Raw genomic sequence first — 13,344 nt, forward strand, 5'->3', positions numbered from 1 at the left:
CCAGAAAAGACAGAAACCTGAAGAACAAGTTGAGGGGTGAGTGGGGACTTTAATAGATTACGCTGCAGCCGTGGGACTGACTTAAAGCTTTGGGGAGAGAGACTGCTGCTCCAGTCAGGTACACACATCTCTTCTAGTACTGTCCCAAATTAAGGGCAAAGATTTTAGTAACAAGAGGATGGGAGAAGCTCCTTTTTTAGACCATGGTCTCACCCATTTCTCTTCTATGGCTGGGTTTAAAGACACTCTCCCCTCTGTGGCTCTGTAAGGTAGCAATAAAAGGGGGCTTGAATGGCCAAATAAATTGTCTCTTCTTCCCCCTCTGTTAATTAAAAGTCTTCCTATGTACAGATCTATGACTGGAGAGGGGTTGACTTTTTTTTTTTTTTGGAGGGCACAGAGGGGGTGCCAGCTCAGTTGCCCCCCGCCTCTACTCATGAAATCTGGTGAACACAAGTAAGTGCCAAATGGCGCAGGGTCCCTGTGGGCCCGTGCAAGTGTATGTTGGCAGGCCCATCCCCAGTTCTGGGGCTAATGCTGTTTCTGGGCGTGACATGAGAAAGGCTGGGATATGGCTGCTCTGTACTGAATTACTGCTATTTCCTGCTTTTTTAGGATCCATAAGCAAAGTCTGTCTTAAATGGTGCTAGGAAAAGAGTTGGACCATATGTTTCCAGTTCCTTCCTGCTGGATGAGTGAGAACTTGCTATGTCAAAGCTGTTCAGTGCACAAGGACATAAAACAGGTGAGAGAAGTATGTGTGGAGGCAGGGGCATTGATGCAAGTTCTGCAATCGCAAAATAAGGCTCAGCTGTCCTAGAAAGTGGAAGTGTAAAGATTGGGAAAAGGAACCTACCCTTCTGTTGTGAGACCTCCAGGTGTGTTCTGCTGGAAGCTTTTGTGTTAGTGAAGACAGACAGCAGCAAGGATGTGGCTAGGGCTAAAAGAGGCTGAGGACAATTTGTCCTTTGAAGTCATATGGCTGGGCATTTTAATTCAGAGTTAGGCTGTGGAATGAGACTTAGCTGTTACATCACCAAAAGGGGGAAACTTAACTTTAGTTACAGGTGCACATACTGCATGAGGAAAGGGGACATGACGAAAGCTCTGAGGGAAGAGGTGTGCAGTACTCCTGCAAAAGGAGAGCACACAGCAGGCGTAGTGTGTAGTCTTCCCTCCAAGGCCCTAAAGAACATGGATACTTGAGGAGTTTGGTTTTCCCAGCAGCAAGGAACAGATTCTACAGATCACTGCTGAGCCTTCTGTTGTCATTAACTGGGATGGCAGCATGTAAAAAAAGCTCCGGAGAACTGCCTTCTGCAACCTGAATGGGTAATTCAATGTCTCTTCTTCTAAGCCATACTCAGCTTTCTGTGTAAGGGAATCTTACAGGCGATAAACTGGCTGGCTCTTTATTTGAGCAACAACATTCTTTTCAGTTTAGAAATGTTGTTAACTGTTGTTATCCTAAGCCCATAATATGGAACTAATTTGGCTTCCTGAGAGAAAGTTTCAGTGAAAATCTAAAAATGTCAACTTGGCTGTGGATGAGAACTCTGCAAGTGTTCTTGTGGTACAAATGAGGAGGCTCTCTCCTCATAGTATGCCTTGTAATTGCCCAAAGAGGCTGCTCAAGACTGGCAGGGTCTTCAGGAGATACGGATCCAGATCTGAGAACTTGCCTGAAGGCCTGTGGGAGTCAAAGTTAGAATCAGGAGTAAGAATCAGCCCCTGGGAATAAGGGGAAGTTAGAAAGAAGGAAAGAAGAAAAGCTACTATGCTGGTAATGCACATTTCCAGAGAAGGAAATGCTGGTTTATGTTGTGTGGATACCAATGTACTGAAAACTGTCCTCATCTGACTGGGGGAGGGGGGGGGGGCAATTAAAAAGCCAACACTGGTTGTGCAAGGAAGTGGTGTGCTGGCAAGAAAAATGGTATCAGGTTCTATCAAACTGACCTTTCCTTCTACAAATATTAGCAGGTAGTGTTGCCAGAAGGAACGGTGCTTTAGAAGACACCGGTTTTTGCTGAGCACCTGCCACCCACACTTAGCTGTGTTTTGGGAGGCTTTATTCTGGGCTAGCTCTCAGCTGGTAGGAGCACATGGGGTGGGCCACCTCTCCATCAAATTCGTTCAAAGGGATCTAGTTCTGAGATCACTCTGATGTGGAGTTGCATGTGACAAGTGATGAGGGAACTTAAGTCTAAAAACTGAAGTCTGAATCCAGACTAAAATAGTAATGTAGATGCTGCTGTGAATGCCAACAACGAGCCTGTCCAGCCACAGGCCCTTTCACGCTGCTTAAATACCTTAGTGCTAAGGCTGTGGAAGACGAGGAGAGCGAAGCACTCTGAAGGGTGATCTCTTCACACTACTTCCACTATCTAATATAATGGTTTAGGGGACATGGTGGCGCTGGATTAATGATTGGACTTGATGATCTTGAAGGTCCTTTCCAACCTAGTAATTCTGTGATTCTGTGAAAGTAGTAAATTCCTGAAGGGTCTCAGGAGTTCCCCAGGGTAGAAAGGGATAGTAGTAGTTTGTCAAGCTGGTCTTTAACTTCACTGTATACCTCCGTAAACCTTCTTGAAATGGAACAGTAAGTAAGGGAAGCATCTCTCAGAATACGCTTTCTTCAATCTCAACATCTGTTTCGGCTCCTGGGGGCTCAGCCATGACTATTGTAAGCCTTGATACCTCTGCCACTGGGACCTTTTCTTCCAGTTGTTCTGTGGAGCCTTGTTCTCCCTCAGGAATGCTCTGAACTGCTTCCTTCTGAGTGTCTGGCTCTCCAGAAAAGCCTGCTCTTGTGTAATTCTTCACCACCTCCTGCACCTCCATATTCAGACTCTTCAATTTCTCCTTGTACTCTGCCAGTGCCTCCTGCTGGAGCTGCAAACAGAGACCTCAGATCATTCTCCAAACACTGCAGCTAAGTGGATGTCAGGCTGAGAATGGTATAAAAACCTGCTCTGAGAGAGACCAATAGCTGAGATGTTAGCACTTTGTGATTTTCGTCTCAACCCTATATTGAATGACTCGTCTCCATCCCCCAGGCAATCTTTGGCTTCCCTGAAGATGAAAGCATGGAGGATTGCTGATTTACATAATTCTGGTTTGCACCACAGTTTGATGAATTGAGACTGCATGTTTGCTGCATATCCACCTTGAAAGGACATGAAGGCGTTTTATGCGTGTTTAGAGTTTGAGGAGCTCAGGGGTGAGACTCATCTCCTCTACAGATGCATTTCCATCACACTTTAAATTCAGGGTTTTTTTGTGTGATCAGATGAATGTTAGTGCTGGCATAGGGAGTGTAGGAGTGCAGCACCTCTGACTTAGAAAGTGGTTCTACAGGAGCCTACACCAATCTAAGTCATTCATTTTCTCAGCATACTGAGGAGTGGGTGTCTGAAGTGTTTGTGTGTGTAGGATGAGTGTAGCATTAATTAAGGAATGCGCAGGGAACACTGATCCCCTGTCGTGTTTTGGATTTACTGCAAATACTAACAGTACTAACCCTGAGCTTCATCTTTGCCTTTACCTGACTTTCTTTCTCCTTGATTGTTCTCAGATTATCTGCCTGCTTCTCCTCCAGTTTCTGCTGATACCTGGCTGTCTTTTCTGTCACCTTTAAAAAGAACAAATTAAAACAACCAGTCAAATTTAAGTTTTTATAAATAAATGCTTTAGCCATCCCAAGCTTACAACAGCAAGACACAGGGTTAGAGGGCACATGCCACAGTATCCCCCCCCAATTCTGAACAATTTCTGCTGGCTCCAAGTTATTTGTGGAGTACCCAAGCCCCTGAACTCCAGGGCTATGGAAGCCCTGCAAGAGCATGCACCTGTGTGAGTGTGCGCACAAGGGCTCTGCTCAACAAAGGGCTGGGTCTCTGAAGGGCAAAGATGAGATCCTTAGGGTCTCCTTCCCTGCTGCAAAACTTTGCACATTATTAAATAGATGTGTGGTTACGTTGCTAATTAGCTGTGCTTCAGAAAAATCCCTGAATTAGAACTGAGGGATATCCTGGACAGCTGTATTTGCACTGCATCTCTGACCAGGTGGGAGGCCTCACCGGACCCTCATGGACCTGCAGTATTTTAGTAAGGGTAGTAGCTGTCTTCAGCTGCACTTGGACTGTCTGAAGTACATACTCAATTTCATGGGATTTAAATGCCTCTGAGAACTTGCGCTCTGTCTGTGAGAGCTGCTGGGCAGACAGTCACAGGAGAACTTACTTACCAGTTTGATTGTTTGCACCACTTCCTGAATGTGAGAGTTATTAATTTCTTTCTTCAACCTTTAAAAAAAGGAGATGTATAAAAACCTATAATCCATCTGCTATCTTTATATAAAACCTGTTTATCAATACTGATGAAGTGTCATACAGTAAGACAGGACTGCTAGTGCCCACACAGAAAGACAGGTGTGTTATATTCTTATAAGCGTCCTCCCACATGGAGAGGTTGCTGTAATTTTAGGAAAGGCAAATACAACACCATTCAAATTTGACTGAGACAGAAGACCAATAATTGGATGCAAAAATCTATTTTTTTCAGCTTAACAGACAGCAGAAGGACCTTGCTATTAGCCGGAAGCAAAGGAGGTAGCGTACCCTCTTCTGTACCCTTGAACACATGAAGCTGTTACAGCTGATTCCTGTCATGCAGTACTTGAAAACACAGGCTCAGTAGCAGAGTGTTATTTTTGTAACAACAACTGGGAAGGAAGGCTGAGGCCATTATATGCCCAAACACAATCTCTTAACTGAGAGGGCTGCTGAAACTGATTACAAACAGATTCTAGAGAGGCTGGGGAAGACCTGCCTTGATTCCAGGGGGAGATAAATACCCACCGAGGCATGAGGGTAGGCAGGAAGTATTTGGAAGTGCTCTTAGGCTTCAGCTGAAGTGACTGGAACATGCGTTGTCACTTCAGCAAGGAGCTTACGTGTCACGTAAGACAGCCAAAGAGACAGTGCGCGCCATAGGAAGGGTCATCTTAAGGGACAACTTCTCCATCTGCAATGACCTCCCTCTGCCTTTCCACATGAGCTCCTACTCCCTGCAGAGGGGCGAGGGCCATTTCGAAGGCACTACTCCTCTCAGGCTATTCAGAAGTCCAGTAAGTGAAACCAATTTTGCTGACTGCCTTACACCAAAAAATTAAGCATATGGAGAAAGCTCCGGAAGTCACTGTCAGCAGTGATTGCAGGAGTGACATTATTGCTGCAGCTAGGGAGCAGATGTTTGGCTTCACTGTGTATGTTCCTGTGTACTGAATGCTAAGCCGGGAGCGAGGGCACGCCAGCACACCTTCCCTGACCCCTACAGCTCTGCCACTACCTGTTTGGCTGCTTTAAAAGTTTCCCTGATGGTGAGAGAGACTGTTCCCTGCCTGGAGCAGAACAGCCAGTGTTCTGCATAGACAAAGCCCAGCAACATCTACCCCAGTACCTCTCCTGAGCAGCCTTGTCACTAGTATTCCTCATCATGGTGTGGATTCGCTCCACTCTCTTTGCCTCCAGCTTCTTCTTAATGTCTTTAATATTGCTGTGGAGAGAAAAGAGTGCTGTGAGAGACAGGACTGGTGACAAACCCCAGAGACTGAAGCATCCCTCCACAGTTGCTCTCCAGAGTGCTCTGCTGTCCAGAAAAGCAAAGTCTGAGTGATTGTGCAGCAGAAAGCCCTAAGTCTTAAGGATATTTTAAGTAAATCCTGTAACTTTTTCTTTTTTTTAAAAGAGAGGGACAGGAGAAAACATGTTAGACAATTACAGTTGTATTGTGTACCTACAATGGGTTCCTCTGGAGAAGCAGGAGCCTTGCTGAAAGTACTTACACTGCTAAATTAAAAACAAAGGGAAAAGAAAAAAAAAAAAGGAACTACATGTCTGTATAGCAGAGCTAAAAAGAAGACTTGAAGCAAGCAGAAAGGCACATAAACTATGGGATGTGACTTGCAAAGCAGAAACCATAAACACTTAAAAGGCATTTGATCAACTAGTAGGAAAGATGAAAAGAACAAACCCCAGAAAACCAAAGGTCTGTGCCCCTGACTGAGGCACATGTGGCCATCAGAAATGCTAACTGTGGGCCAGAGAACGCGACACAACAGATGGAGGAAGGTGTTTGCATCAGGGCATAAGAGATGGCTGACACAAAATGATTACAACAAGACAGCTGCTAAGGGGCGTGTAAGAATGGCCATTGGATTGTGGCCCATCAGTGTGGTGTCCTGCCTCCAGCAGTGGAAGAAGCATGTGCTTCAGAGAAGTATATGACCAAGCACAAGTGCAGCGTAATTCTTCCCTCCTGCACCTTCCCAGTTTCCAGTCTATCCTCCAGCTTCTAAGCATTTATCTCACATGAATATGTCTCATACTTTTGAGTTTAGCTCTACTTTTGGACTTCACAGCTCCTTGCCCTGAGAGGAAAAGAACTCAATTTATATGCTGTGTGATGGAAGTACTCCCTGAGAACTTCACTGGCTGTCCTTCATTTCTTCTCTTATGAGAAACACTGAGTAATCACTTCCCTATTCTTCTTCTCCGTACCATTCATGATTTTAGCCACTTCTGTCACATCCCCCTCAATCATCTGTTCTCCAAGCTGAGTCCTATTTAATTTCTTTTTGTGCAGAAATTACTCCTCACTGCTGACTATCCTTGCCACCCCCTTCTTGCTCTTTCAAAGCTTTTTGTTCAAGATGGCATACTGAAAAGGTGACTGCATTATGGAGATAGATCTAGTGGCATAATGCTGACTTGGAATAATTTTTTTTCATATAATTCCAAAAATTTTATTTGCCACTTTGGCCACTGCAGGGCTGTGAATGAAGAGCTGTTTGAGAGAAGTACCTGCAGCAGCTGAAGATCTCTTTCCTAAGTGACAATAGCTCACCCCTGTGTATGGTTGAGCTATGGTTAGTTTTTTCCATTCACATTATTTTGTATTTATTCATGCTGAATTTAACTGCCATTTTATTGCCTGTTGCTCAAGAACTTTAAATATTTCCAGAGCTCCTCACAGGCAGCTGTAGATGTGACTATACTAAATGACATCGTATTGTTAACAAGCCATTACTTAGCTACCTGACCTGTTTTTCTTAGTCTTGTCTGAATATGCTGAATAGCTGAGAGAAACAGAGAATCTGTCTTGATGGAGGACACAAAAAGAGGAAGTTTTGCCTGACTTAGCAACTAAAGGCTGAGGGAGGATTTAATGGGAAGGAGGAACGAGTGAGGATTTTAGCTTCAGGACAATGTTATTGCAAGAACAAGTGGATAAATGCCTGGCTAGAAACTGGTGAATTGATTCTGGCAGTTTATTCAAGTACTGGAGCCAAGATGCTCAATTCACTTAGAAGACTGAGCTGATCAGTCCCTGGAAGGGGTTATGTGATGTACTGACTACAGCAGATAGCGATGACACCCAGTGACCAGCAGTCTTACTTCCTATCTTTCTGAATCAGTCAGTCAAGGCTACTTACTGCAGCTTGAACGCTGGTGCCCTGTCTGGCGCATGGACACTGTTCTGGAGATCACAAGACAAGAGCCATCTTCCCACCACTGCCACTGTGTGACTGTGTGAGACCCCATGTCACATCACTGTGCCTCAGTTTCTCACCACCGTGCAAGAAATGCTTCTGTATTCACTCACTGCAGTACAATGCTTTGAGATCTAGCAGAAAATGCTACCCCAGATAAGAGCTATGCATTATTACTTTGTTATTCAAATACTAAGTTTACCTTTCTGATGACTCCTTCAGTGCCTTCAGCTCAGCCGTCTGCTTCTCTCTGGCTAGCTCTATTATCTTGGTAACTTGCTGTTCAAGGGATGAAAACAAGATCAAAACCAAACCAAGATGAGACACAGCAAACCATCCGTATCTAATTACCACAGGATTTAGCTTTAGCCCTCCCTGCACCGAATTCCAGGCACCAGCTAATCCACAAGGCTTTGTGGAAACCCGTGCAACACAACAGCGAATTCAGATTTGCACACAGATGGCACATACTAGTGGACAGACTCCACCAAGGCTCCAAAGGCTGCTCTCTGAGCCATGTCACTCACCTCTAGGTTATCTTTATGGACAGCTTCCCATCTCTTTGTGCAGGAGGCAGCACCAGATTCACTGTGCTTGTGGGTAGGTGGGAAACAGCAGTAGAGCTTACCTTTTAAACAACATAGGCTAACAAGAGGATGGGCCTTCTGTCTTGTGGGAACAAAGTTCCGTGCAAGCTCCTAGCAGAGTAAGTGCCAGACCTGCCTGCACTGCTGCCTGCCGAGAGACAGCCTGAAGGGAAAATCCCTGGCTGCTGGGCTACGTGCTGTGCAGGGAGAACTCAAGGTTTTTATTTCCTTTTTGTAGCCTTGCCCACTAAATCTCACAGTCTTTGACAGAGTTGTGAGACAAGGATGTTCTATTCCTTTGGCTTCTCTCTCTGGTGATAAGCATGATTTCCAGGTAAGCTAGTTTCAAGAGGGTTTTTTTTTCCCCTCAGGGTTTATAGGCTAGACCAGCCAGTCTTGTAGACAGCTTGCAAGGTGCTGATCAAGCCAAAGGGCATCAGGGAACCTAAGATTTAAGACATATGATGCAAACTCCTCTGGAAAATAATGATAGGAAAAGGCCTCCATGGAATCATCCCCCTTTCATTGGAACAGATGGCGTATGTCATATTTATCATCACCATCCTGTGGACTACACTTTGTCTTGAGGCATTGCTCTGCCTCTTGCTGGGGTTTGCTTAAGGTGGCGGGGTCTGAGGGTGTGGGAAACACTGGTGCACTTTCAGGATTCACTGGACACTTCTACTAAGTCAAACAACGAAACACTTCCAGAGCTCAAGAAGAAAGAGATCCAGTCCTGCTGTCAGTGCTAAGGGCTGGTCCTAAGAGTACTGTCTCTTGCAGGCTTTCATTTTATTAGCACAGATGTGGCAATGGCAAGCACTGAATGCGTCACTGGGGCTGCTCTGTTCCCACGTGTCATCTGGCCTGCTTGAACGACAGCGGTGAGAGTGGTTGCCCCTATGGCACGTCTGTAACGATGGTTGCCACTGGTGAACCTGCAGGGTGTCTGCATACCTGTGTGCCACCCTACCTCTGAGGGTACAGCATCCAGCAGGGAGCCATGAGAAGTGTGGTACAGCCTCATGTCCCCATGCTGCTAGAGAGCTGGCACCTGGCAGTGTATGAAGCCAATCAATACCATGTCAACTCCAGGCTAAACTATCAGCAGAGTTTGAGCAGATGGAGCCTGATGTGCTCCAGGGCAGCGCTGCTCAGTTTTTTTTTCAAAGTGCAGACCTTTAAAAATGTTTCTGAAGGGTTTCTATAGCCTCTAACAAATAAGCATCACTGCCTACATTCTCAATTATCTTGCATGGACCTAACAATTGCTCTGGGAGGTGATTTCTGCCCTATGGCCACATTTCCAAGCTTACATTTTAGCGGAGAACTTTGTTTTTCAGGCTGTCCTTGCAGGGGCTCTCCTAGGTTACATTTTCTGTTGACGCTCGCAGTCCTTACCTCTGTGGCATGCTGCTCCTTTTTTCTTCGAATCCCATCGTGGTGTTCCTCCCCCAGTTGGATGAGGTCCATCTCCAGCCTCTCCCTCAGTTCCAAAACTCGGCTATCAATGCTTTCTGCCATTTCTACAGGATTTGCACATGTACCAACATCACCTGCTGTCAAACTCCTGCAGGACAGATACAGCAGCTGTGCTGCCCCTAGAGATGCCAATACAATCCTGACCTTCCTACCTCCCCTCGGTGGAACATCTGGCACTACAAGCCCAGGGAGATGTGGATGCCCACACCACTCCATGCTTCCTTCAGAGAAGGGGAGCCCATGTTTCTCTTGGGGATCCCTCTGCTTTGGTTTGGGGAGGTGACCCACAAGCCAGGCCCTGCTGGAGACCCTGTGCTGTATTTACCTCTTCTTCTGGGTTTTCCTAGTGTGTATCATCCTTTTCTTGCCTCTGTAGCAGACAGGCTCCGAAAAGAGTATAGAATATTTCTGCAGCAGCTCCTCCCTCCGTTTACTTCCTTTCCTCTCCAGATCCCTCAATTCTTTCTCCTGCTTCTTTAGCAGCTTCAGAAAGAGCTTCATCTGCTGCAGTTCTGCGAGGCTGGCTGTCTGAGGCTCTGAAATACAAAATAAAGAGAGGCTGTTTTCTCTCACCCAGCATTTCTCAACCCGCTGTGATGCTTTTTGGGGTCAGACAGGGTTTTTTCAGCACTGCCTTCATTCAGCTTTTCCTCCCTCTTTTCAGCATTGCGTGGATGCATGGCATGGGAATGGCCAGAAGAATTGCTGCCTTTTGGTATTTTTGCCAGAGGAACACACTGGTGATGACATGCCAGTCTGTCTGTCTTGTGCCTTGTACCCTTTTCCACAATTCTAAGCATCCCAAAGATAGCACAATTGTTAAGCTACTTGGCAGCTCTAATTATAAGGGAAAAACTTATTCATTACTCATGTTTTTGCAAAACGGAGTTACAATGACAGGTGCTTTCATCCCTTCCAATTTTAATGCCTGGCATTTCTTCAGTTGTGAGGAATAAATGAAAGGGCTTTTGAGGCAAATGAAAATGAGAGGGGAAGGATGCCTGTGAACTGTTGGAGAACCTGTTATCTGGCAGTAGCAAGTCAGTCAGATGTGGTTATCTGTGTCAGAAAGGCCACAGCAAGTTATCTTCTCAGGGGAAGTAACTTTTTTTTTTGCTTGGAATATGTAAAAATTAACAGAACTTGTGGGTGTGTCTGCAACACAATGTTGTGCTGTGCAGGGTCAACTCCTTCTAAAAGGCTCATATTGAGGAAACTCAAGGGTACAGCTTAAATGCGAGTCTCTCGGTCACCAAGTCTCATCAACAAACCAGAGCCTGCTATGCTTCCATATTAAGTGATGCTTTTTACCAGAGTACATATTTAATGTAATCATAGCTCTGTCCAGGGAAACATTTTTCTTCGGGAATAACTTTTAAAAACAAAACCTATTTGGCAACATATCCTGACTACAACTCAGGATTTACTCAAGGTTTACTCTTGTGCCTTCAGTTCAGTTTTGTGGCACAAATAGGCACACTGGTTACTTGCAATTTGTATTATTAGTATCACACTGCATTAACAGAAAAGCAGGTGAACAATACATTATTATAGAGGGTGCACACATGCTGAAGACTCCCTGCAGCCACATAACCTCTGGTTTAGCCAGGGTAAAGGAACCATCGAATCTGGTAGAGCAGAACTCAAGTGACAGCTCCTACCTTGCTATAACGTTGACTTGCTGCAGTGTTGCTGCAGCCAGTGGCCACAGAGGACTAAAGCTGGAGCAGTCTGAAGCTCTTCTGACCTACCTGTGCAGATGACAGTGGCCCAGCTTGTGTAAGGCATGGACCATGGCAACTTCAAGCCTCTTTTCTCCTTGAGACCTGCTGTGAGCTCAGTCCCAGCCTGAGAGCTTGCCACGCACCATGGCAGTTGTCAAATTGGGCAAACGGTGCCACAGGCAGGGAAACCAGGTCCCCAAGCCCAAAGATTCACGTGGTTTGTCTTTAGTGCTGGCTACAACGGGCAGGGTTGGTTCAGGTTTTGCAAAACAGGCTTCATCTCTGTCCCAGTCAGCAATTGGGCAGAGAGGGAATGTAAGATGACTGACAGGGCCTCAGCCCGTGTGAACAGCGCGAGAGGAGTCACCTGCAATCTGCGTCACTTCTATCACACTTTCATCCTTGGCAAACGCCGCTGCTCCTGCAATCATAAAAAAGGTTCCTGTTTATGTTCTATCTTGGATCTTCCGGTTGAAAACGGGCAATGGAGAGCTCATCAAGAACATGGGCAACATGAAGGGTGTTGGGTGTGAATACAAAGGAATTAATGAAGCTGCTGAGATGCTTAGGCACTTGAGAACTTTGTTAACAAGCACAGCAGAAAGGGAACAGGATTCTCTGCCTTGCCAGAGAAAAAGGGCATTTGCTTTCTATTAGCTGAATATTGCTAGTGATGATTTGACCCATGAAAACTTCTTCTGATTAGGTGAGAAGGATGTTCTGGTCTGAAATTTGAGAAAAATGATTGCTTTGACACCAACATATTTGAAAGGGCACTAATCACGCTTATACAGTTAATATGGAAGAAATATTCATTAGCTGTCAATTACTATAAAACAGAATAGAACAGAATTAGGTAATTAAGTGTACAGTAGGGGACATGTTCTTACCTAACCTGCAATTACTCTGTCAATTGGTTGGGATTAGAAGCATGTTTGAGGAACATGCCTTCTGGCACTTTCATCAATACTACACCTTTAATGTTTGTTGGCTCTTTTGTTTTGTAAGGCCAAGAAGGTGCCAGTATGAAAGGAACAAACATACTGTTAGGAAGATCTTTATCTGCTACAGTTTCTTTAAACCTAGTAATAAATGCTGACTTTGTCTTTTGATTTCTATGAAAGAAAATCTGTAACTTTTTTCCAACTCATCTGACTGGTCAGAGTGAAGTAGTTTTTGCCTTTGTTATGTTAACAGGTCCTCATTTAATCCAGTGGTCAAAACACAGGACGTGCTCCATTTCCACTCTTGCAGAATGCCAGCTGTGGGATCTGTTCACTCTGAACTTATAATGGATCTTATAAAAAGCTTGGTGTTCATCTGAACTGATGAATAAAATTAGTCTTTCAAGCTCCAAAGTATTATACAACTGGACTCTGGTGCAAGTGCAGTTTCACAAGATAAGAGTTTTCGGGGGGATCTAAACATAATTTCAGAAATCAATAGTAATCTATAGAAAGAGACCCTTGCAAAGAACAACAAAGAGGTGAAAAGCAGTGAGGTATTATGGGATAAACCCAAGCCAGATCTTAAAAGCTTTGTCTCAGAAACATCCAGAATTATCATGTCTTTGCTCAAAATCTATGTCCAACCTCCAATTTCACATTTAAAATGAAAGGCTACATCTCTGCCACGGGCCACTTCTTCCTTGGACAGTGGTTCCCTGTTAATGTAGTTATCTCCCAGGGCACTCTGTGCTGAACCTGGAAAACTCCACTGCTCTATTTGAGTCCTCAGCATATGTGCAGGACAGCACAGGAAACAGCAGTAGTACCCCAATACGTTAGTGCTGCCTCGGAGGGGAAAGACGATGTTCATGCCAGCTGGGCCTGCAGCTTGTTTGCTGGTATTTTCAGTAGATACCTGAGATTACTTTTCTCTTGTGGAGTGAAAGCAAGTATGCACGTCACACTCGCTCCAGCCCAAGCGTCGGGGGATACCTACAACTTTTGTCATTAATGACAAACACCAGAATTTAAGTTGGTGACTTGGC

At 45.0% G+C, this 13,344-nt stretch overlaps 1 protein-coding gene across 1 annotated transcript in view; it reads right to left on the reverse strand.

The window, feature by feature from the left end:
- Positions 1 to 2,625: 2,625 nt before the first annotated feature.
- Positions 2,626 to 13,344, reverse strand: part of PLCB2 (phospholipase C, beta 2) — a 45,654-nt gene continuing 34,935 nt past the window's right edge. Inside the window, exons 25-32 of the mRNA XM_010297406.1 lie at positions 11,719 to 11,772; positions 9,953 to 10,163; positions 9,547 to 9,715; positions 7,761 to 7,837; positions 5,467 to 5,562; positions 4,253 to 4,310; positions 3,551 to 3,637; positions 2,626 to 2,898 (exon numbers count right to left, since the gene is read on the reverse strand). Coding sequence (XP_010295708.1) covers positions 2,626 to 2,898; positions 3,551 to 3,637; positions 4,253 to 4,310; positions 5,467 to 5,562; positions 7,761 to 7,837; positions 9,547 to 9,715; positions 9,953 to 10,163; positions 11,719 to 11,772 — 1,025 coding nt within the window. The remainder of the gene's footprint in view (positions 2,899 to 3,550; positions 3,638 to 4,252; positions 4,311 to 5,466; positions 5,563 to 7,760; positions 7,838 to 9,546; positions 9,716 to 9,952; positions 10,164 to 11,718; positions 11,773 to 13,344) is intronic.

This window comes from Phaethon lepturus, unplaced genomic scaffold, assembly GCF_000687285.1.
Source record: "Phaethon lepturus isolate BGI_N335 unplaced genomic scaffold, ASM68728v1 scaffold35821, whole genome shotgun sequence".
In the NCBI taxonomy this organism is placed as follows: Eukaryota; Metazoa; Chordata; class Aves; order Phaethontiformes; family Phaethontidae; genus Phaethon; species Phaethon lepturus.